This window comes from Drosophila subpulchrella, chromosome 2L, assembly GCF_014743375.2.
Source record: "Drosophila subpulchrella strain 33 F10 #4 breed RU33 chromosome 2L, RU_Dsub_v1.1 Primary Assembly, whole genome shotgun sequence".
In the NCBI taxonomy this organism is placed as follows: Eukaryota; Metazoa; Arthropoda; class Insecta; order Diptera; family Drosophilidae; genus Drosophila; species Drosophila subpulchrella.
Window position 1 is genome coordinate 24,330,136 of NC_050610.1, and position 23,040 is coordinate 24,353,175.

General features: G+C 43.8%; 4 protein-coding genes across 6 annotated transcripts; 3 read left to right on the forward strand and 1 right to left on the reverse strand.

The window, feature by feature from the left end:
* Positions 1–7,841: 7,841 nt before the first annotated feature.
* Positions 7,842–13,453, forward strand: LOC119548046 (tubulin polyglutamylase TTLL4). 3 transcript variants are annotated; one of them, XM_037855124.1, is made up of 8 exons: positions 7,842–7,954; positions 8,919–9,550; positions 10,302–10,752; positions 10,828–11,199; positions 11,261–11,447; positions 11,606–11,776; positions 11,842–12,850; positions 12,927–13,453. In XM_037855124.1, exons 2-8 carry the CDS (start codon positions 8,945–8,947, stop codon positions 13,083–13,085), a joined length of 2,955 nt encoding a protein of 984 aa, XP_037711052.1. In that variant the 5' UTR covers positions 7,842–7,954; positions 8,919–8,944; the 3' UTR covers positions 13,086–13,453. The 3 variants fall into 3 exon arrangements, with proteins under 3 accessions (XP_037711052.1, XP_037711054.1, XP_037711053.1); XM_037855126.1 differs by having other exon boundaries at positions 10,314–10,752; XM_037855125.1 differs by lacking the exon at positions 7,842–7,954 and adding an exon at positions 8,393–8,521.
* A 233-nt stretch (positions 13,454–13,686) lies between these two features.
* On the forward strand, positions 13,687–17,384 carry LOC119547264 (centrosomal protein of 97 kDa). Its single transcript, XM_037854045.1, has 8 exons — positions 13,687–13,935; positions 14,503–14,663; positions 14,725–15,182; positions 15,244–15,602; positions 15,662–15,922; positions 16,035–16,211; positions 16,284–16,731; positions 16,793–17,384. Exons 1-8 carry the CDS (start codon positions 13,929–13,931, stop codon positions 17,343–17,345), a joined length of 2,424 nt encoding a protein of 807 aa, XP_037709973.1. The 5' UTR covers positions 13,687–13,928; the 3' UTR covers positions 17,346–17,384.
* A 317-nt stretch (positions 17,385–17,701) lies between these two features.
* Positions 17,702–23,029, reverse strand: LOC119547266 (probable RNA-binding protein EIF1AD). The gene is made up of 2 exons (XM_037854047.1): positions 22,751–23,029; positions 17,702–18,112 (listed from the first exon to the last, which is right to left on the reverse strand). Exons 1-2 carry the CDS (start codon positions 22,917–22,919, stop codon positions 17,796–17,798), a joined length of 486 nt encoding a protein of 161 aa, XP_037709975.1. The 5' UTR covers positions 22,920–23,029; the 3' UTR covers positions 17,702–17,795.
* Positions 21,452–22,581, forward strand: LOC119547265 (accessory gland protein Acp29AB-like). Its single transcript, XM_037854046.1, has 2 exons — positions 21,452–21,847; positions 21,989–22,581. The coding sequence occupies exons 1-2, from the start codon at positions 21,522–21,524 to the stop codon at positions 22,452–22,454; spliced, it is 792 nt and encodes a 263-aa protein (XP_037709974.1). The 5' UTR covers positions 21,452–21,521; the 3' UTR covers positions 22,455–22,581.
* Positions 23,030–23,040: the final 11 nt, after the last annotated feature.

Genomic DNA, 23,040 nt, shown 5'->3' on the forward strand with positions numbered 1-23,040 from the left:
TTTGAAATAATAGCACTGGGTCCATGAAAACCTAGTATATTTTAAAGCTCTTTCAATCGTCTATTGCTGAAGAATTCGCGCTTACAATTTGTATGAACGGTATTACGATAAATGTACGTTTGGGTGAGGCTTAAGGAATCCCAGTGATATTCAAATACTACTAAAAATCGTAATACATATTGAATATCTTTTCCAATTCTCTTTTGCTGAAGAATTCGCGTTTTATAGTTTGGTTACAGAGGTATTTTAAATCTGATAGGGTGGGTATTGTAACTGATCTATGAAAGCCCTTCCTGAAGAATTCGCGTTTATCTTTTTTTCCTTTCATCAACATTTGGTGTCTTAAGTTTTTAAACACTCTGATTAATGTGATTCTGTCCACGTGGTTCCCCAACTCCATCTTCTTCTACGGAACTTTTTTCAAAACCGAATCCAATGAGGTTGCCCAATTCCGCGTAGAGATATTCTATACCGGCGCTTAGTCGAGCTCGACCAATTTCCGACCTGGTCGCTTTTGTCAAAACATCTTCGGCTTCAGTCGGTCGTGTGAAGCAGTAATTGCCCCCTAATCTCCAGCTCCAGAGCCTGAAGTTCCAGTGCCCAGTTACCAATTTAAGTCTGTGCCTTTGTTTTAGCTTCGAAGCGGGAGTAAATTAAAGGTCTTCTCGCTTTTATTGTTGTCATAATTATTGTTTAGTGGCGCATCCTTGTTGTCCTGCGGCCGGATGGTCCCGATCCCCCCGAACGCCCCCAAATGCGAAAGTACAAATGTAGTACATAAATCGCGCGCACAAACGAATGGCTGGGGATTAAAGAGCAAAGATATCGAATTACACACCTGACGACGGACCTGAAAAAGCCTGGAGAGAAAAAATCGAAAAAAGGAAAGAGGGGGAGCCAGACAAAAGCTAAGCCATCGTATTTTATGTGAACTTTCTTCGGGAGTTCCTCCGATTCCCTGATTCCTATTCTGGAACTGGCTGCAGTGCATCCTCGTTTTTTCAGTTTTCAGCTTCAACCTCCGCTGCATACTTTATGGGCATTAAAAATTCAAGTGGCAGCAATTTTTCGTTGGCGACTTCAAATGGAAGCCGCGGAAATCAGGCTCGCTCTCGGGTTCTCTTTAGGCTTTGGTCCCCCCGGTTTCGGTCTTTCGCATCCATAATCCCCCGGTTCCTCGGATCCTCCTACTGCCAATTTAAAGTGTCGGCGTGTTTATCGGCTAATGAAGTTGACAACACGCGGATTAGCGCATTTAGTTGGCCAACTGTTGGCAACTGCCAGGCGAGCTGTTCGCCAGCAGAGAGGAACCAGTCTGGCAAAAGACACTGAAATCAAGGGGAACTTACTCCAAGCCCTCAGGAATTTATGATTTTAATTTAGTCTTTAGTGTTTTTAATAGTATTGTAGAAAATCCACCCAGTTCGCTATCAAAAAATCATAGAACACTATTGTATGTATTTATTCTAAAAATATTTTTAATAATATTTTTATAATATTTTTATAATATTTTTATAATATTTTTAATAATATTTTTGTAATATTTTTAATAACATTTGAGAAAATGCACCCAGTTCGCTATCAAAAAAATCATAGAACACAATTTTATGTATTTATTCTAAAAAGGATCATTATTTTTTAAGAATAAATACATAAAATAGTGTTTTTTAGAATGAATACAAATTTTTAAACATGACAAACTAACAAAAATCATAATTTATGTCTGACTAAATTAACTATAAAGATAGCAAAAGGAACATAGCATAGCCTTTAAAAAATACGAAATCATTTCTTCTTAGATTGAAATTCAAAATGTTTTTCATTTTTAATGACTAACTTTATTGGCGCCGTGTAAAATCGGCTGTCCTCTTCTGGGCATTAGCACAAGGCAACATAACTTAATAACGATAACGATGAAAATTATTTTAATGCGAAAACCAAAATTGCAGTATTTGGTTCTCCGTTTTCACAGCTCTCAGTTTTCCCAGTTTTGTCAGTTCATTGGCAGTTAGAGTTGCTCTTCTAGCGGTAGATTCCGGGTTCTGAACAGAAAATAGAGTGGTCGCATCCCATCTCCCAAAGATCCCGGTCCCCCCTCTTTCGAGTCCCCCAATCTCCTGGTAATTTGTTGCTATTGGTTAGGTTGTGACATTGCGAGTTATACGATGTGATAAGACAATAAATATTTTTACCATCTACAGTTCAATTATGCCTTATCGACCACTTCAATTTGTCTTCGGGAAACCTGTCCGAGTTATTAACTTGCTTTCGCATCACCATCAACATCTGGCTGTGACTATTTACAGTCAACTAATTTTGTTCGGATAAGCTTGGAATTGGGATTGGACGAGTTGATCTGCGATGTGTTGATGTCGCTAGTTCTGTGACATAGATTTTATGTCGTAAAAACGAAGAGAGATCTCTTAGGAGGTGGTTTAATAAAAACGGGAGCCGGTAATACAAAATATTACACAAATGGGATGGAATATTGTAATAATATTTTAAGTAGCTTAAGTGCTAGCGTAGCAGAAGCCGTTGAAAGTTTATTTTAATGATTGAGTTTGGTATTTCCACAACAAGTTTTATTATTTTCTCATCTTATAATATAATATACCTTTCAAGGATTTTAAATACTAGCTCCTTTAATGTCGAATAATATTTTCTAGCCAACAGCAAAACTTTGTCAATTTCGCGGCAAATATTTATTGTAATTATAGTCATTTGCTGGCAGGAAAATAAAATCATTTCATGGCATTTAAATGATACCCTGCGAGCGGAACTGCAGAACCAACGGAAATCGAATCGAAATTTGTGTACAAACATGCGACAATGAAAGCCAACTTTGTGGAAAACAAATCGAGTGCATATTGATGGTCTGTAATTACAGCTTTTCCTGTTCGCTGTATCTGTTCCGGTTTTCCCCCCTTTTCAAGGATGAGTGTCATGCGTTAAAGAAGCTACCCCACTTTATAATTCATGGTTTTCCAACCTGAAATTAAACACAAATTGCGCGGGAACCGAACAAACGGCTGGATGGACAAACTTGGTTTGAGTTCCTGTGGGTCTAAAAAGTCCCTTTTGGGGAGGTGCGGGTGTGCGAGGCTATGTAATTTGAGTAAAGTTTTCGAAATTGTTAAGTGCCCAATTGTGCGTGTGAATGTGTGTGTAATAGAGCGTCACCAAGAGGCGAAGGACGAGCCTGCAGGGACACCTGTTCCAGTTCGCATTGTCCGGCCAAAAGGATGGGCCTTGGTTTTTGGAGGGTGTCCTGGTATCAGGTGCTTTGGCTTGTTAAATAATTTGTGCAGCAAACCATTTAAATCACAGTCAGGATGGGGGAGTTTTCAGTTGTCTTGGTAGCAAGCTTAATAAGGTTTTTTTTTCGAATCGAATTAGGGTTCTAATCAGTTTTCATAAGTAAATCTATGTAAAAATATTTCATGTTTTTAATGATCAATTGAATTTTTTAAATAAAACGTTCCAAAAATAGATTTTCTTAAAAAATGAATATATCTTTTTACATAACCCACACTATTTTAGTATCTTTTATGGCTACAGATTATTTCCAATGTGAGAGAAGTTTACATTAGTCAATAAAATCAGTATAGATCAAATCAATTTCTTAATTTGTAACTCATTTATTGACATCTGTCCATTTTGTATATTGTTTCCAAGCAAATCAGAAATACTTATAGTTTGCATATATCTAAAACCTTTTTTGTATTCATTCTCAATCAAATATATTTGTCCCATTAACAATTTAATCTTGGGTTTCTGGTTTCTTTCCTATTAAATTCTCCCCCTACTTAATGTTCTATCTACCCGCATTGAGTGGCAAATTAATTCTGTTCTATAACTCAACACACAATGCTGTCAAAATATTGAATTTTTCGGTTACCTTCTGCTAAATTATCAACGTCAAACGAGAAACCGGAGTAAAAAAAGCAGAAATTGAAAGAAGACAGCAAAATGTCAGAGAAGCGGCGGCAAATTTCGCATCTTCTTCAGCGGGCTTTTTGCTTTTTTGCAGAAGCCAAAGGTTGTCGTGATGGCCAGACAGAATCCCCATATATAGACAATAAATTTTCCATTTTATTTTCGCCGCAGAGCCGGCTTATGGCATTTTTATTACGAATGGGTGAAAACAAAATAAGCAGTAAAATTAATCGTTGACTAAGCCGGCGATTAAGAGAAATATCAAAGACGGCTTCCATTTTGACTGTTCGCAGTTGAAAATCAAGATCGAAGATTTTTAAGTGGCGGTGGAAACTTTTGGAGGGCTCTCAGAATTTATTTTCAAGAATGGGCTATCTTTATTATTATAAGTAACAAATTGGCTTGATTGAATTGGGCGTATGGAAATTTAACAGATCAGTTTTGGTATTATCAAAAGTGGTTCAAAAAAGGGAGATGCATTAACGAACATACAATTTAAGTTAAAATAAAGTATAAAAACTTGATAGCAGGCTAAAAAAAAAGGTAAAAAAAACTTTAAAAACCCATTGAATTTATTCAGATAGATTAATATATATGGAGATACTCAACAAAGTGTGAAAAATGGTTTAAAATGGGGAACCTAATTGAAATAGTAATGTGATAATGGATCTGCTTTTCTGTGCGTTAACAGATCTTTTCAAATCAAATCAGCCGAGTTTGAACTTCATTATATTAGGGCTACTCCCCAATTTTCCTGGCTCTTCCCCTGGAAAAGTGATCTGGGAAACCCTTTTCCATTGCGCAACACATGTTCCTCCGCCTTCTTCTTTTTGCAGGGTTAGATCCCGAAACCATATGTGCCATACGCCATTGAATAATATAGTAAATCGTCTCGATTTCTTCGATTCCATCTTTGCACACACCTTTTCGGCTGGGTGTGTGTAAATTGAGCTCTAATCATCGAGGGCCGATCGCAAATCCTTTTCAAGCCATCTCATGTTTACCAAAAGGTGCCGAAAGCAAACATCTCTAGTGAAAGGATTAGGGTCTCCAAAGCCCACATGTGTACGTCTCGCAGTTCCCTGAATAGGCCCAAATTAGTTGGATAAAAATCCTACAGATCCTCTATTCTCGCATTGTGTGCATTGTGCAAGGAGCAAATTAATTGCATTACCTCGCGAAACTCGATACTTTTCCCTTTACTGGTGTGGGCGACGATGAAATCCTAAACTTGAGCAGCCGGCTCCGCCTTGATTAAATAATTAATAATATTTTATAAACAAGCGGCGTGCTTATCGCACAACAAATAAGCGCAGCTGAGAGTTAATAAACTACTTTGGTACAGGGAGAAATTGGTAATAGAAATTGGATAATTTAATAAAGAGAAAATAAATATTGAAAGCAAAGGATATAAAGGTTTTAAGGATTTTAGTATTAGGAATTGATAAACATCACAAGCTAAACTGTTTAAAATATTTGAAAGTTACTTAATGTTAAAAAACGAGATCATTGGCAAAAATGAACCATATCACTTTTCAGCTTAAAAAGAAAAAAAGTCATAATCTCCTAATTTGTAAGTCATGTTTTCTGGGGCTTACCTCTAAATACTTGTTTTGTAGCTGTTCATTTTTAGCTCTCTATTAGCTGGAAATATTTGTTTTCTTTCCGTGTAAGCTACTTGTTTAAGGCTCTTTAGAAATGGCCCACACAAGTGCATTTGGGCCATATCTTCGATCTGATCGGACCATCGAAAGTGCCACTGTATCCCGTCCTGAAAACGGAGACCAACCAATGACAAAACACAGGCCCAAACAACAAACACGTTAATGTCCCGAGATGTAGATAAGTTCATCATCGCCGCAGTGCAGACATCCTTCTTCAGTCCCAAATCCCATTCCATTTAAGCACTGTAAAAAAAAACAATATCGGTTTATTACTTATTTTAAGTTTTAATAAAATAAGTAAACTATTTGTACTGAGGAGACGGTGTTATTTTTTACTGCATACATTAAGACACCTATATTAGTAAAATCAAGAGGCCAATGATCTCTCAGAGACAACTTAAATAGATTTTAGGAAGCATATAGTTAAAAGTTGACAAATTTATTTATACTTTACTTATTTCAGATTTTGTTTCCATTTTTATTATGATTTTCTACAGTGCAGTTTCAGTTTCCTTCGGTTATTCGCTGACCATTGGGTGTTGACGTCTTGTAGGCGGTAACGATGATGGTGATGAGCCGCCTCGAGGGCCGTTTAAAGACCGCCACAACTTATCGACGGGCTCGGACTCGGATTCGTATCTCGTGGATGCGGGTCTCTGTGTGTTCCTTCTCCATTTGCCGCAGGATCTGCGATAAATCACTTCGAACTGCTGCGCAGCCATCAAATTCAATAAAGGCCGCCCGTTCCGCTGGCAAAGAGGTGTATAAACTGAAACGTTGATGGCTTCATCATTGGCCAACTGCGGCATTTGATCACAGCATTCGTTCCGCTTTCATGTAGGTCTCCTTTTATGTTCAATTTTGTAGTTTAGGTAGAGGAACCGCTGACCAGATGCCTGATTCATGTCAAACTGTTTGATGACCAGTTAATCTGCAGGTCTCGAACGTGAACTTCTTGATTAAATTTTATGGCCTATTAATTAATCAATTTACTACTTTGTTTCGTTGGTAATGAGATAATTAATTAGTGTATTTAAATTTATTTGAGAATTATGTTCCAAAAGCCGCAATTGGGAAAACGACTTTTACTTTTACATAGCACAAATAACTTTTCCAGATCAGGTTAAAGCCTATGCCAAATATTGTGTAATATAATTTTAGTTAAAGTGAAATTTTTACTATGGACCAAAAGATGGCTCTTATGTTGTGTTATTATACTGTTCTTTGATACCCAAAATTTGTTTTAAAAATCCCCTCCCGTCCCTTTACACCATGGTTTTACGGTGCTAGCTTTTGTAAAGTGTCTTTATTATCCTTTGGTCTATTTGGATCAAATTTAGCGTCTTGATGAATGGATCCAGCTGTCTTAAATATTTCTGGTCGAAATCTTTACATATTCTCTTTAAATCAAAATATTTAATTAATAAAAACCCAATAATACCATTGCTTTTGATCAAAACTGTTAAATTTATTGTTATTTAGTTACCGTAACCTATGTAATAATCATTCTAAATGTTGTTTTTTTTTAAATATATAAAAATGCGAAGAATTTGATTGTTTTTAAATTGACCGCCACAAATGGGCAGCACTTTTTCTCTTTAAATAAATGGTTTGAGTCCTCGCTGGCTATTGATAAGAGAATCAAGTCCTAGATTGAACTCTCCAAAATTGGAGAATTCAATTGCAGACTAACGCCTGTGGTTGGTGTCCTGGGTATTTTAAATAATATTACTCCCGCTTATAATTTGAAAAGCAGTTACAATTTTTAAAATCTGGTGGCACCAACCAACAATCGATAAAAATATTTTTAAATAAATTGGTACCAGATACAATTGGGTACAAGGTACAACAAGATCCCCAAGATGAGATTGCTTGAGATTTTAATAAGGAAAATATGATATTTTTGCTTACTTAGCCCAAAAATACCCCCTCCCTCGAGAATGAAGGATGACCTAATTTATCGGCACCACTCCTCCTGCCGGCGAGTCGAAGTCAGTCAGCTGCTGACCGCCAACCGGAGCTTCGGTCACTTCCTGCTGGACAAAAGTGACATGCAACATGTCGAGTGAAATATATAAATATTAGGGTGGGTCGGTTTTTTTTAATCGTATGTGGGGGCGTAATCTGTAAACAGTTCCAAACAAAAATGCCAGACAAACTCGTGGGGCCAAGAGCAGCGAAACGAACCCTCACAAAGATCACATTCTGTAGGCCCCCAAAATCGAACCACCCTACCAAATTTATAAGAACAACTTTCAGATCGAGTCCTCGAGGCGATAACTGTCTATTAATTCTCGGTTTGTTTGTGTAATTGAACAAAATTCGTTGTGCGCATGTAATAAAAAAATATTAAGGTGAGTCTGCACACACACACACACACACGCGCAAAGCCGCTCTCAGGCACACGCACACCACTGCACAAAAAGCCGGCTGTAGAGAAGAACAACAAGAACACGATAACGATAAACGCACTTTTCGCGCCCAGTGACTTTTTGAATTTTCCGTGCGCACTCATTGAAGGCGAAAGTCTTGTTTATTTTCGTCCGCTCCTCTTTTTGGCACGCATTTCTTTGTTATTGATCGATTGGCGATCGATGAACGAAGTGTGCCCCGCATTCTGTATTTTTCACTTTTTTTTGTTTTTTTCTTGGATGATCTTGGTGCCGTGCCATGAGTTTTTTAAAATAGCCAGCCATTGACACGCCGCCGCGCACACAAACACCGCCCGAGTGGTGAAGTAATAACCTGCACCACCCAAAAAAATAAACCGACCACCTTGAACCCATTCGGAAAACCCACTTTCGAAATCCGACGAACAAGACACACAAACAGTGCTCCCAATTCAAGTGAAGTAAAGAGGAATTCAAGAATTTATCAACTTAAAGGCACAGAAAAATAGAGAAAATAATTAATTATAATTGGTAAACAAAAAGTAATAAAATACCTATATTGTACAAATAACAAATTTTAAGAGTTATAACTCTTTGGAAAAATATTTTTTTTTATAAAAATAACTGAAAGTGTTTAGAATATATAAAAAATAAAAGTAAATGTCAAAAACTATAAATAAAAAATTCGACGTAAAGCAAGTAAATAAGTGTTTTAAAAAAAACCATTAAAGATATAAAGCAAACAAATTTAAATGTAAATAGGTACTTAAATTATTAAAAAAAATAAACCAAGACTCAATGAATCACTGAATAATAAATTAAATAAAATTAAATGCATTCTGAAGAGGGGAACCTATAATATTATGCAAAGATAGTTGTACCCCACCTGAACCCCTTTTAATCATTCACCCCACTCTTCCCCTTGCAGTTATCCAAATTACCTGTGAACTCAATATGGCTCAGATGACCGAGAAGAGGACGACGTCGGCCCGATCGGGAACTGCCGCCAAGGAGAACCACAGTTTGACGGGACGGAACAACAACCAGGCCCACCAGCGCAGCGGCAAGGGCATCGAGATCCTCGACTTCCACGAGTCCTGGCTGGAGGAGGTGGAGATTTACAAGGACAAGATGGTCATGTGCAAGAAGCTGGCCCACCACAACCACGTGCCCGCCTCGGCGCACCACCTGCAGCCGCACCTGGCCGCCCCGAATCGAAATCAGGGCAGGATCATCCAGTCCGGCGCTCCGCAGCATCGCAGCTCGGCTGGTGGAGGATCGACTTCCGGTGCCGGCGCATCGGCCGCTTCCGTTTCCGCCTCCGCACGCTCCTCGCCGCCCAAACAGAGGTCACCGCCATCGCCGCGAAAACGCCTGACGCCGGAAAAGGTGGCCGCCCTAGGCGGAGGGGGAGGAGCCTCCAAGGTCGCCGGGCAACGCATTGTCATCCGGGGATCCCCGCCCAACAACTCCCCGCCCAAGGTCGCCTCGATGGCCTCAGGTGCCTCGCCCATCGTGGCCAACAGCGTGCTCCAATCGGAGCCCTACAAGAAAGTCCAGGTGAGCGGAATTGATTTGTCCACATCTAAGTGGCCACCAAAAGGAAACGTTTGCGTACCTTTATGCAGTTAGTTTGTTTTTTGCATGAATTTAATAGCTAGGGTACCAGAAATCAATGAAAATATTAATGATAGTTTATATACTACTGCTAAACCTTATCTATACAATGAAAAACTAACTGAAGAAATCTTTAATATCATAGAAACTTGAGTTTACCCTGTAAAAAAGAAACGTTTATAAAGTATTGAAACACATCTACCATTATTAGTTTTGAATTTTTATAAATTAGCCAATTTACTGAAAACAAATTTTTAATTCAAATACCCTAGTATTAAGTACGATACATCTATTCAAAGTTTCTGAAATGAAAATAGTATTAATTATCCAAATACATTTTTTTTTGTCCACCAATTTTACTTTATTATTTTAGCGCACTTCTTGGTTTCTTCGTTTATTCGGCGCCCGCAACTTAATAAGTTCTCTCTGCCTAGCTATCATAAATATTCGAATCCCTCATTAGCTTTTAAATACGAAAGAATTATTTTTTAAAGTAAAAGTACCTAACAGAGGCAAAATAGAAGTATCAATTTACCTAGTCTTTGCTTGTGTCTTTTTGATCAAGGACTTTTCAAAATATCCTGATTTGTCTGTATATCTCCTGATCCTCTCCTGATCCCTATTTTCTGTGTCGCCCTCTCCGTCTGCGTGTTCCATGTTATGCGTTTCCGCTTCCGCCCCACTAACCAACCAGATGCTTTTGAAGCGCGCAAGGGAGGAGGCGTTCGTGAAGAACTCGGGAGCCGCCCACGGCAACGGACCCAAGCGCTCCAGCCTCAGTCCGCCCAGCCAGGCCAAGGTGGCCCCGACGAGCCTGTCCTGCCCGAGCACCCAGACGCTCAAGCCATCGCCGCCCAGCAAGATTGTGGTGAACTCGTTCCACGGCAGCAGCATGCTGAGTACCCAGCAGCAGGAGGAGAAGAGCAGGCTGCTCACCCAGAACGGGCTGACCAAGTCGGCGGTCAGCGCCCTGGAGACGAGTCTCTACGCCTCCCTGTACGCCCATGCGCCCCAGAACAGCCAGCAGCCGTTCCACAGCCAGCGGATTTCGGCCGGAGATCACAGCTCACCCTACGTGGGAGTCTCCCTGAACAAGGGAGCCGGGCACGACCACGACCGGAGGCATGAGGACGATCCCTGTGCAGGTGAGAAAGTGCAGCCCTAAAGCCAGCGAATTCTTCAGAGCCTCTAAAAAATCATACCCTTCGTTACCCTTTCAGCCATCGACGACATCAACAACTACGACGACTCGGACTCGGAGGAGGAGTACGTGGGCACGCCGTTCTTCCTGGAGGAGGACAACACGGAGACGCGCCAGAGCAAGCACACTCGCCTGCTGCCGGAGAAGACGCCGTCGAAGGAGTCGGTGGCCACCACGGACTCGGAGGCGTCGGTCTACTTCCGTCCGGAGGCCATCCTCTCGCCCAGCCTCTTCCCGCACGTCCCGCCGTACCTGAACTTCACCTCGCACGCGGACAAGGGTCCTCCGATGCCGGCAGCCCTGCATCGAGTGCTCAAATGGAAGCTCAGTCCCGTGATGCCCAAGATTGTCAAGCGAGTGGTGCTTAACTCGGGCTTTCGCATCATCAAGAGTGGGTCCACGAGTGGTGGTTGTCCCCTGTGTACCTTGTTTAATCCCCTGTTCCCTCGCAGACACCACCGACTGGATGGCCGTGTGGGAGAAGCACATGAAGAGCCCCGGCTTCAGGACCATCCGATCGCACCAGAAGTACAACCACATACCCGGCTCGTTCCGCATTGGACGCAAAGACACCATGTGGCGCAGCATCTATAACAATATGAAGAAATTCGGCAAGAAGGAGTTCGGCTTTATGCAAAAGTGAGAGCTGAGAGGGGGTTATCACATGTAACTTAAAATAGGATGGTACTAGGATAAGAGTCCGAGCCATTTGTAGATCTCCAGAATTTAAAATATCTATTCTCTTATATGATACTATGATACTTAGACCATTTCAACTTCCCTTATTCCCCCAACAGATCCTACATAATGCCTGATGACCTGGAGAGTCTGCGCCAGGTGTGGCCCAAGAACGCCTCGAAGCTGACGAAGTGGATTGTTAAGCCGCCGGCGAGTGCCCGGGGAACGGGCATACGGATCGTGAACAAGTGGAGTCAGTTCCCCAAGGACCGTCCCCTGGTGGTTCAGAAGTAGGTCCTCCAATCCTGCCCTTCAGAGGCTCGTTCTTAAGATACTTCCTCCCCCTCCCCTGCAGATACATTGAACGACCGCTGCTGATCAACGACAACAAGTTCGATATGCGGCTGTACGTCGTGCTGACCTCTATCAACCCGCTCCGCATCTATATGTACAAGGATGGCCTGGCGCGCTTCGCGTCCGTGAAGTACAGCTCGGAGCTGAGCAATCTCGACGAGCGCTGCATGCACCTGACCAACTACAGCATCAACAAGTTCTCGCAGAACTACGCGAAGAACGAGGACTTCAATGCCTGCCAGGGTCACAAGTGGACCCTCCAGTCGCTGTGGTCCTGCCTGGAGAACCGCGGCGTGAACACCAAGCGCCTGTGGGCCACCCTGCGGAACCTGGTGATCAAGGGCATCGTGAGCGGGGAGTCGGGATTGAATCGCATGTACCGGCAGAATGTGAACTTCCGCTACAACTGCTTCGAGCTGTTCGGCTTCGATGTGCTCCTGGATGAGAACCTGGTGCCCTGGCTGCTGGAGATCAACATATCGCCCTCGCTGCACTCGGAGCTGCCCCTGGATCTGCACGTGAAGGGCCCGCTCATACAGGCCGTGCTGAATACGGCCCTCTATCAGGTGCCGCCGAAGCTGAACGAACGCCAGCAGACGGAGATCCTGGAGGAGCTGAATCTGGCTGGTCCGCTGTGCCACGACAAGCGCATCTTCACCACCTGCCTGACGGCGGAGGAGGTGCGCAAGCACAACCAGTACACCAACCGGAGCATCGAGTTCCGCGAGGAGTACGTGGACACCATACTGGACAACCTGCTGCCGGACGATGTGCGCTGCCTGATCGTCGCCGAGGATGAGCTGGCCCGGTGCCAGCCGCTGGAGCGGATCTTCCCCACCTCCGGCACCCATGTCTATCTGCGGTACGTCGAGAATGCCCGCTACTACAATCGCCTGCTGGACGCCTGGGAGACGAAGTACGCCAAGAACCGGGAGATGGGCATTGCCCTGCTGTCGCGCTACTGCCGGGACAAGTACCATCTGCAGGTCTCGGACGCCGCCATGGAGAAGGTGAACGATCAATTCAATGCATTTCCCTTTCCGTACCGCTTCTGCAGCCCAATTTCAAGTCATATTTCTTATCTAGGAACCAAATGTGGCACTTACCGAGATCGATATGTTGCACGTGCGCAAAGATGAGGTTCTGGACGGCGCCGCCACGATGGCCATGCTCAAGCCCGCCGCCGTGGACAACGGCGAGGTGGTGGTGCCGAGTCCGGACGCCTGCATCGAGATCAAGTCCTGAAACCACAACTGACGATCTACGATCCACATCGAAATCAGCATCACTACTTCCGCTCCCGCTGCCACCTCCACCTCCACATCCGTTTCCGTTTCCGTTCCCGGCTCATTGCAACGCCCGCATCCCGTTCGAACTCACTTTGGAATTGTCTGCACCCAATAAAGTTACTTAACTCCGATCGTCCTTATCCCTCTAACCCAGCAGATTGCATCCTGGTTAGTCAAGGGGCGCTCGTTCTGAGGTCCTAGATAAATGATCGGATCGTATCTTGTGTTATGCCATTATCGTTTAAGTTCTTCACCATGGAATATAGAAAAATTGAAAGTGAATAAACAAAAGGCGCCATTTAATGGTGTGATAGTTGTAAAAAAGTGATTTATTATTAGTTATATTTATGATTTGCATACTCTTCACCTGTGCCAAGCCAAAAAAGGTATTGCTCTTGTACCTAGCTGTTCTTAAGTTCAAAACACGCGGGCTACTGACAATTCGATAGGCAGAGCGGTGAAATCGATAGATATTGAACCGATAAGCTTGAGCAATCAAGCCGCCGATGACGGCATCACGCCTCGTCGCGTACTATCGATAGTCATAAAATAATAACAATAAACAAGAACAGAATTGGACGGCGCTAAATTAAAAACTAAATTTAGGACCATGGCGTGGACTGAATTATAAAGCAGGAAGCGTGCGAACGGCCTGGGATCGGAATAATCGGGCTGGGTAATTCAGGAACCAGGAGCACCACATCGAGAAAAAAAGAAGTGTCCCATTGATTTTTCGCCCAAGAGCTATTAAAAACAGGAAGTTAGAAGTGCTGGAATTTTTGGCCTGCAAATCGGCAAAATGAGTGGTAAGAACCGACTTGTATGTGAAGTAAGGGGATAATACTATATTTCTTATGGGACTTGTTAATGGGAATCGTATTGTGGGGACTGTATGGGAATTTGCAGTCTACTTTTGGGAGTGGGGGTCTTCTGTGCCCAAGGGGGCCGTGGGGGTTAAGGGTCCTGGCAGAAAAGGACGCACCTGCGCCCTAACCTCCTCCCCATCCTCCTGAAAAGTCCTGCCCCCCGATGAAGTCATCAATTTTGTAACATTGTGTATACAGTGGAGCGTCTGTTATGTGACACTTTTCCAATTCGAGGTTGCAAATGTGGAAATCCAGGATGATTTTGAAAATTGTACGTTTTATAGTGCGTATTAACAAGTTATAGAAGTATCTTTTTGTTCTGCAAGAGACTTTGATCCTTCATATATGAAGTCTGAAACTATTTTCAGACCAAAGACTTTCTTCTAAGAAAACAAGTCAGTAAATGAATACGCCTTGCTTAACTCTGTTCCTTAAGATTTACCAGTTTACAAAGTAAATGATGATATTTGATTAACCTTTGACGTATATTTTGCTATCCCAAAACAGGCGACGAAAGCGGCGAGGAGAAGCACATCCTGAACTTGTCCAAGCAGAAGCTGAAGAAGGTGCCCAAGCAGGACGACGCGCACAGCATCCGGCAGCTCATCCTGGATGAGAACGAGCTGCAGAAGATTGACAATATAGACTCGTACCTCAAGATTGAAACGGTGACTACCAGAGAGCGCCCAAAAATAAATACCTATTGTAATTGAAATCCTGCATTCACAGCTCTCCCTGGCCAGGAACCAACTGCTGCGGATGTATGGCGTCTGCCGGCTGCACTGCCTCCGCGAACTGAACCTCTCCTTCAACGGCATACTCTCCATCGAGGGCCTCAAGGAGTGCCTCCACCTTCGCGTACTGAACCTGGAGGGGAACAACATAAAGACCATCGAGCACCTGAACACGAACGTTAGTCTGGAGTCGCTGAATCTGGCCGAGAACAGCATTGGCAGCATCTCGGATGTGTCCTATTTGCGCAACCTGAAGGAGCTCTATTTGCACGGAAACCGCCTGACGCATCTGAGGCAGTGCGATAAGTATTTGCCCACCTCTCTGGAAACCCTTACGCTGGCCAAGAATGGCATCAACGATCTCAACGAGATCTGCACGCTGTCTCATCTAAGCAATCTGCTGAGCATTTCCATCACGGACAATCCCTGTGTGAACATGACCAACAGCTTAGAGTGAGTTAGCTGCGGGAACTTTCAGATATAAATGTTATGACTTCACTCTTCTTAATTGCAGTGGCTTTGACTACCGACCCTTCGTTTTGAACTGGTGCATGAGCCTGAAGTACATCGACGGCTATGTGGTGGATCCCATCGAGAGCCTCAAGGCGGAGTGGCTCTATAGCCAGGGACGTGGTCGCCAGTTTCGAGTGGGCGAGCAGTCGAGCCTGGCCAAATACCTGAGCTCCATGTGCCCGCTGGTGGGAAAAGCCCTGGAAAATGAGAACGACAGGAAGCTGCGCTTGATCCTCAGCAAGGCGCAACACCACCAGCGGCAGTTGCAGGAAGAGATCTTGGATAATGCCAATAGTTCCGCCAGCACTTCGCCCTCGTCCCATCGCAAGAAGCCCACTAGTCGCATTCAGTCGCCCAGATGTGAGTTTTTCGCTTATTGTTTACCCGTCTGTATGTGACTAATCTCTATTTATACTCAGTCTCCCGTTTGAGTGGCCGCCAGGGATCGCCGGAGTCCATGGCGAACAGCTACCACGGCAACAGCGGCAACAACAGCATCGTTGGAGACAATGGATCTGCGAACCACTCGCTGCAGATGAGCATCTCGCTGATCGAGAACATCAAGAACGATGGCGAGGGCTTCTCGCTGGCCGGCAGCGGAATGTCCAGCAGCGTGACCACCAAGACCTACAACTCCACGGAGTCCACGCCTAGGAATATAACCCCAAATCCTTACAACGGTGAGAACATTTGATAAACTAGCAGTGAACCATAGCTACTGATTTTAGAAACAAGACTTTAAAATCGGATTTTTATTGCAAGTAACTTTTTAAAGTGCCCTTTATTCCACAGATCAAACGTTCGTCAGTCAAACTCCATCTGGAGGCCCATTGGCAGCTGCCTCGAAGATGGTCCCTGTTCCGGAAACCCTAATGAGTCCGGACGTCTGTCCCGCCGCCGTGGCCCAAAGGGTTACGGTCACCGCTCTCAACTCGCAGCTGCACAAGACCAAGGTCAACAAGAACAAAGGTGGCCAGTAGTACATAGTCAAGACTCCAATACGACACATCCCAACTTATTAATGATTTTTTTGCTGTACAGACAACAAACTGAACTTGCCGAGAGTGCGAAGTCCGCAGCTGAAGAGGAACCAGAGTCCCACGAGCAGTCCACGGAGGATGGCCACCAAATCTAGCGGCGATAAAATGCAGCACCAGCAGCAGCAGGAGAAGCTTCAGGCATCCGGAGTAATGGTGGACTCCGGTGGCTTTAGCACCGACGACGACGGCGAGCAGATCAACATCGAGAAACTGAGGGTAATCAGGAAGATGGCTGCCCAAAAGCAGCAGATGCAGATGCACCAGCAGGAGCAAGTGAAGCAGCAGCAGGTGGACAACAGTCTGAACTGCGAGGATCGGTTGATCGAGCACGTGACGGAGTCCTCGGCCGTTACCATCCAAAAGATGTGGCGGGGCTATCATACGCGCAAGAAGACCAACAAGGACATAGCCGAGCGATTGCAGCGACGACGCACACAGGAGTATATCGAGTAGGTGGTCCACATTCCGGTATATTTAGTCTCAACATGACCTGCCTTTCTCCTTCCCCAGACAACTCGGCAAGGACATGCTATTGACCAAGGCCCAGCTCGAGAACGAGCGCAAGATCCAGCAGCTGCAGATGCAGGCCATCAATGCGCTGTGGAAGAAGGTGTCCACCATGGAGGTGGATCCGAAGCCCACGGATCAGGGCGAGGACGCCAACGGCGGGGGCTCTGGCCACCTGAGTCTCGATCAGAACTCCGCCGCCGTGGTCAATGACTTGGCCAAAAGGTGCACCATGCTCACCGATCAGGTTCAGATGCTGCAGAGCTCGATCGGAACCATTGTCAATTGCCTCACGATGGTGTGCAATCTGCCCCAGGACGCTATTAAGAAGCAGGCCGAGATCATCGACTGCAGCTCCACTCAGACGGACCTGATAGCCGTACACACACCGCAAATCGAGGATCTCACTAACTTCCCCTTCACCAAAACCAGACCTTCGACTTTGGCTCTGGAAACAAAGCACGAATCGCTCGCTTGCCCCAAAATCGATGAACTGAACGATGTCGATGGCCTCAAGGAGACCGACGAGTCGGCTCACCTCGAAAAAGAAGCATGAAAAATCCCAGTTAATAAATGAGGAGTTTAAACGCTTTAAGGATCGATCTCAGCGCTTATTAATTCCTCCTGTAGTAGGCATTTGTGTAGCTTTTGCAACCATTTTTAGATCGGTTACATGAACCTTCAAGTAGCAGCAGCCTCCACAAACACAATTTTTTGTTACATTCTTGAGAAGTAGTGATGGTGAGAGACTAAAGAAAACTCATGAAAAAAATCGTAAATACAAATTTTTGTAAAACACAAAAGCTATTTTTGATTTTGGGAAGTTAGAAAAGCTTGACTTATTCCTTTTTAAACAAGGTATTACATACAAATGGGTCATTACCGATTACCATTTATAAAATTTGATTAGCATCAACAGTTTTTGGTTATTTCTTAACAAAGCTTTTTAATTTTTATAAAAGTCTTAACTACGTGGCTGCATTTTTGTACTTAATAACAAGGAATTTCAGTCTTCGTCGCTGGATGTTTCCTCGTCTTCCGCTTCATCGGAGGATTCCTGGTTTACAGGACGGTTGGTATTAGGCAGGAGATCATCTTCGAAATCTGAGTCGTCTTCATTTTGGTTGGATGATTCCTCCTGGGCAGGTTTCTTGGCGAACTTGTCCGGCCAAACTCCAGCTTTTGTGTATTCCTTGACGTGTTCAGGCGTGAGTATTTTGCAGATCTCGGCTTTGACCTTATCGCCCTCTTCGATCGGTTCGATCAGAAGGAAATCGCCCCTTTTCACCCACATGCTCTTGCGGAATTTGTTGGGCATTGAAACTGGAAGAGTAAAAAGTCGTAATGCTATATCATTTTACAATTACAAGTTGATTTTTCAAGATAATCTGAGTCGCATTTAATATTTCGAATATAAAACCTTAAACGCTTAAGCTGGCAGATCTGTTTTTGTGCTGATTGCTGGATCCTTGGCAAAAAAAAGTGAAATACCCAACCTATATTTGAGCATTTCTATAATCAAACACCCCATAAACAAACAAAGAGGCATTGATAAACCTTGGGTCTACCATTGCCGTATATCTCTGGAGATTATACAAACATGGTCCTTATCAATCAAATGCATATATGAAGCCCATCAAAACAAAATTTCAGCTATCTATGGTCCAATTAAATATATTATGCAGAAGGTGTCAAAGGTTCTGAGCACATATGATAAGACGCCTATAAAAGTCAGGCCGCTAAGCCTCGGAACTGCAGAAGCGTTTTTAAGCTGGTCCTACTCGCATTTACGGTTTATTAAATAAGAACGAACATGTTTAAATTGACAATCATCCTGCTCCTAGTGTTGATTGTTGGGGATCGCAATAGATCTCTGGCAGGTATAGTGAAAAGTGTGAGTCAATCGGAGGACTTGCAAGCCCGCTGCAACGGATACTGCTTCTCCAGTATGATGGCAGTGATGGAACACGTTGCGTCCAACCAGGATCAGTGGAACACCTGTAAGGCGATTATAGCGAACGACACCAGGGCGGACCAGAACCAGGTGAAGGCACAGCTGTCTGGACTGCAGGAAACCGTTACCGGGATGCAAAACCAGCAGCAGATCTTATCCAAGGACTTCGAGGACCGACTGGGCAGGCTAGACAGCCAAATGGCAGTCATGGGGGAGGTCCTAACAAACCAAGTAAAAGCAGCGCTGTCTGGATTGCAGGAAAGTGTAACCAGGATAGACAGCCAAATGGCAGCCACGAGGGACATTCTGACAAACCATACAATACCAGTGGAGCCCAAGGCTGTGACGACCGAAAAAATTGCCCCACCGAACTTCGAGCTGATTGGCTCAAGATATTTCTATATTGAACAAAATCTTAAGCTAAATTGGTATGCTGCAGCACACAAGTGCCGAGAAATGGGCGGCCATCTGGCGACGTTTAAGGACAGAGAAGAGCTTCTTTTAGTGCAGAAAAAGAGACGGTTAACATCCGATCGCTACTGGACGGGAATCAACTGTCTGGCTCAGAAAAACGACCACGTTTCCTTGGCTTCTGGCAAGACACCACCCTTTTTTAACTGGGCACCGGATGAAATTGCAAACTCCATGGCAACATATGTAACTTTCAGATATTGCCAGCAGTGACGTGGCTAGGAATTGCCCAAGGGGTTTTCAAAACACATTGTAAATGAAATTATAAATGAAGTTCTGTTGTGTGCTAGAAATATAAATGTTTTTGTGCTTTAAGGCGGAACTTCTTCAAATTTAAAAGAAGCCAGTGAAATGTTGCTTTAAACTTTACGAAGCGATAAGTAGTAGATGTTTTTCCGAGGACTTAACTAGGCAAAATTTGTTTTATGTCAACCTTAAGCAGGGTGCAAACGTAGCAGAGTCCCTACAAATAACACATCTTGGGAGATACAGAGTCACTGTCGAGCGTGCTCCCCGTAGAAAGGAAATATTTCAATGTCACATTTTTGGGCACTCTAAAAATTACTGCGTCCTGGACCCTGTTTGTGGTAAATGTAGTGGCAGTCAGAACAGAAAAAAATAAAAAACCAAAGCCGAGGCCTAGACTCCCGATAACCAATGATCCACGACGCGCCTCGCGTGGTTTCATACCAGCTGAGGCATTAAGAACGAATATATCGTATGCTGATATAGCTCGACCCAAGGATATGCAAGCAATTTAAGCAGAGTGACGAAAGCTGTCCTTCCGACCCCAGGCTCAGCCATAAGTTCACAGCGATAGATAATGCCATCCGCGACATCAATACCAAACTGGACACTTTATTTAAGCTGGTGCAGGAAAATTCAGAGTCCAACAAAGCTTTCAGAGAGCTGGCCCAGGTTCTCAATGCGCGATTGCCGAAATGACTCAACCAGCATTAAATATCGGATTGTGGAACGCTCGTGGACTAGTCAGAGTATCTAAAGAGCTTCGATTATTCCTCAGCGCTCATAACATAGACATAATGCTTGCCACAAGGCTCACATGCGCTATGGTCAGCGCATCTACCTGCCAGACTATCTTAGCTGAGCGAGGTTAACATACAAATCCAGGAACTTTCTGACATTGACTTTGGCTGTGGCTGTGGCGTATCACAAGACGATACAAGGCTCAGCCCACCCCAAAATCAGCAATTAGAAACCCCTCAGGTGGCTGGTGCCGTACGAGCCTAGAGAAAGCTGAAGCGTTCGCTAGCAACCTCGAGCAACGTTTCAAGCCTTACGACTATTCGCCTGAAAGCATACGTCGACAAGTTGAAGAGTTTCTGGAATCTCCATTTCAAATGAGCCTGCCTGCTAACCCTGTCTCACTGACAGAGGTAAAAGACCTTGTAGGTAAACTTTCATCGAAAAAAACTCCCGGTGAAGACCTTCTGGAGAACAGGACGATTCGGCTTTTACCGGATCAAGCCTTGCAATTAATGGTATCGTTATTCAACAGCGTACTAACTTTTGAATACATCCCGAAAGTTTGGAAATCGGCGAATATAATCATGATCCCAAAAGCAGGAAAATCGCCGACTGACGTGGACTCATTCAGGCCCATTAGTATTCTACCATCCCTGGGAAATATCATGGAAAGGCTGATCCTGAACAGGCTACTGACTTACGAGAATGTCACCAGTGCAATTCCGGAATTCCAGTTCGGCTTTCGTCCTCAACATGGAACTCCTGAGCAGTTGCACAGAGTTGTCAACTTTGTTTTAGAAGCCTTGGAGAAGGAGTATGCAGTTGTTGCCTTCCTTGACATCCAGCAGGCTTTTGACAGAGTGTGGCACCCAGTTGGGTAGCAGTGTGCTAATCTTAAGATTAAAATTTTCACATTAATACAAGTTAAAAAAAAACCACTACCACTACAAGTGACGGATATATACAAATATATATAAAGCTTTCATTTTTTTGTCTAGTTTTAAATACTTATATTCCTGGAAACCATGCAATGTGTTATTACTTCCGCATGTAAATTTTTATTACTTCTTTCATTTTGTACGTTTTTGGGAGATTCCCAGACTCTTATCAGAATTAGGATTTGTCATCGCTTGTTATCAAAACGGAATTCTCAGCATTCTCTATGGTCCAATTAAATATAATATATTATGCCAAAGGTGTCAAAGGTTCTGAGCACATATGATAAGACGCCTATAAAAGTCAGGCCGCTAGCCTCAGAGCTGCAGAAGCGTTTTTAAGCTGGTCCTACTCGCATTTACGGTTTATTAAAAAAGAACGAACATGTTTAAATTGACAATCATCCTGCTCCTAGTGCTGATTGTTGGGGATCGCAATAGATCTCTGGCAGGTATATCGAAAAGTGTGAGTCAATCGGAGGACTTGCAAGCCCGCTGCAACGGATACTGCTTCTCCAGTATGAGGTCAATGATGGATTTCATTGTTGCCAACCAGGATCAGTGGAACACCTGTAAGGCGATTATAGCGAACGACACCAGGGCGGACCAGAACCAGGTGAAGGCACAGCTGTCTGGACTGCAGGAAACCGTAACCGGGATGCAAAACCAGCAGCAGATCTTATCCAAGGACTTCGAGGACCGACTGGGCAGGCTAGACAGCCAAATGGCAGTCACGGGGGAGGTCCTAACAAACCAAGTAAAAGCAGCGCTGTCTGGACTGCAGGAAACCGTAACCGGGATGCAAAACCAGCAGCAGATCTTATCCAAGGACTTCGAGGACCGACTGGGCAGGCTAGACAGCCAATTGGCAGCCATTAACGAGATCCTGACAAACCATACATCACTGCAGCCAAAGGCAGTGACGACGGAAAAAATCCCCCCGCCAAAGTTTGAGCTAATAGGCTCTAGATATTTCTATATCGAACAAAATATTAAGCTAAATTGGTTTGCTGCGGCGAACCAATGTCGTGAAATGGGGGGTCACCTGGCGACTTTTAAAGACAAAGATGAGATGCTTTTAATGCAACCTAAAATGTCTTCATCCATCTGGCTGGGAATTAACTGTCTGTCTAAGAGGTACGACCACGTGTCCTCTGCTTCTGGTAAGCCAGCTTCCTATTTCAATTGGGGTCTGAGTGAACCACTAATCAACAACGATACGCAGAGGTGTGTTAAATTAGACGAAACTTTGGAAATGTGGTATTATGATTGTGCAAGTAGTTGTAAATTTATTTGCCAAGCAGATGATTCATATTAAGAATAATAAATATTCAATTTCTATTGAGGACCCTATAATTCCAAGATCAAGTCGTTAAAATAACATGTCCATCTCGGAGATTTCCTAATAAATATGAGATTTTTAAGATCGATTTTAAAATGTTCAGAACACATTATAAATGAAATTATAAATAAAATTCTATTGTGTGCTAGAAATATAAATGTTTTTGTGCTTCAGGGCGGAACTTCTTAAAATCTAAAAGAAGCCAGTGAAATGTTGCTTTAAGCCTTGCGAAGTAGTAGAAGAGGGTTTTCCCAGGACTTTCCCGCACTCACCCAGGAAGTTTTCCTCGACCCTCGCCGTTTCCACCTCGTGGAGATTGTTCCCCCGGCTGCTGAGGACCCGCGCGATCTGCTGGTTCTCCGTGGGCAGTGCGTAGTCGTCCTCCATCATCTCCTTCATCAGGTGCTTGCGGCGACTAATGCTCGGATGGGATCGGTGCATATTGTAAAGGTTTATCTACGAAATCTGCGAAATTTGTCCAGTTTTGTTGACAAAATTTGTCTTATTTTGGCACTTCACGCCTGATATCGATAATTTTTTGTGTACAATTTAGTCAGCTGTT

Bases quoted from the DNA above. Each gene is read 5' to 3' on its own strand.
- LOC119547265 (XM_037854046.1), top strand. From the start codon at position 21,522: ATGTTTAAATTGACAATCATCCTGCTCCTAGTGCTGATTGTTGGGGAT. The intron at 21,848-21,988 runs GCTAGACAGCCA...CCGACTGGGCAG, and splicing joins TTCGAGGACCGACTGGGCAG to GCTAGACAGCCAATTGGCAG.
- LOC119548046 (XM_037855124.1), top strand. From the start codon at position 8,945: ATGGCTCAGATGACCGAGAAGAGGACGACGTCGGCCCGATCGGGAACT. The intron at 10,753-10,827 runs GTGAGAAAGTGC...TTACCCTTTCAG, and splicing joins TGAGGACGATCCCTGTGCAG to CCATCGACGACATCAACAAC. The intron at 11,200-11,260 runs GTGGGTCCACGA...GTTCCCTCGCAG, and splicing joins GGGCTTTCGCATCATCAAGA to ACACCACCGACTGGATGGCC.
- LOC119547264 (XM_037854045.1), top strand. The intron at 15,183-15,243 runs GTGAGTTAGCTG...TCTTAATTGCAG, and splicing joins AACATGACCAACAGCTTAGA to TGGCTTTGACTACCGACCCT. The intron at 15,923-16,034 runs GTGAGAACATTT...TTTATTCCACAG, and splicing joins AACCCCAAATCCTTACAACG to ATCAAACGTTCGTCAGTCAA.
- LOC119547266 (XM_037854047.1), bottom strand. From the start codon at position 22,919: ATGCACCGATCCCATCCGAGCATTAGTCGCCGCAAGCACCTGATGAAG. The intron at 18,113-22,750 runs GTGAGTGCGGGA...TTACTCTTCCAG, and splicing joins GGTCGAGGAAAACTTCCTGG to TTTCAATGCCCAACAAATTC.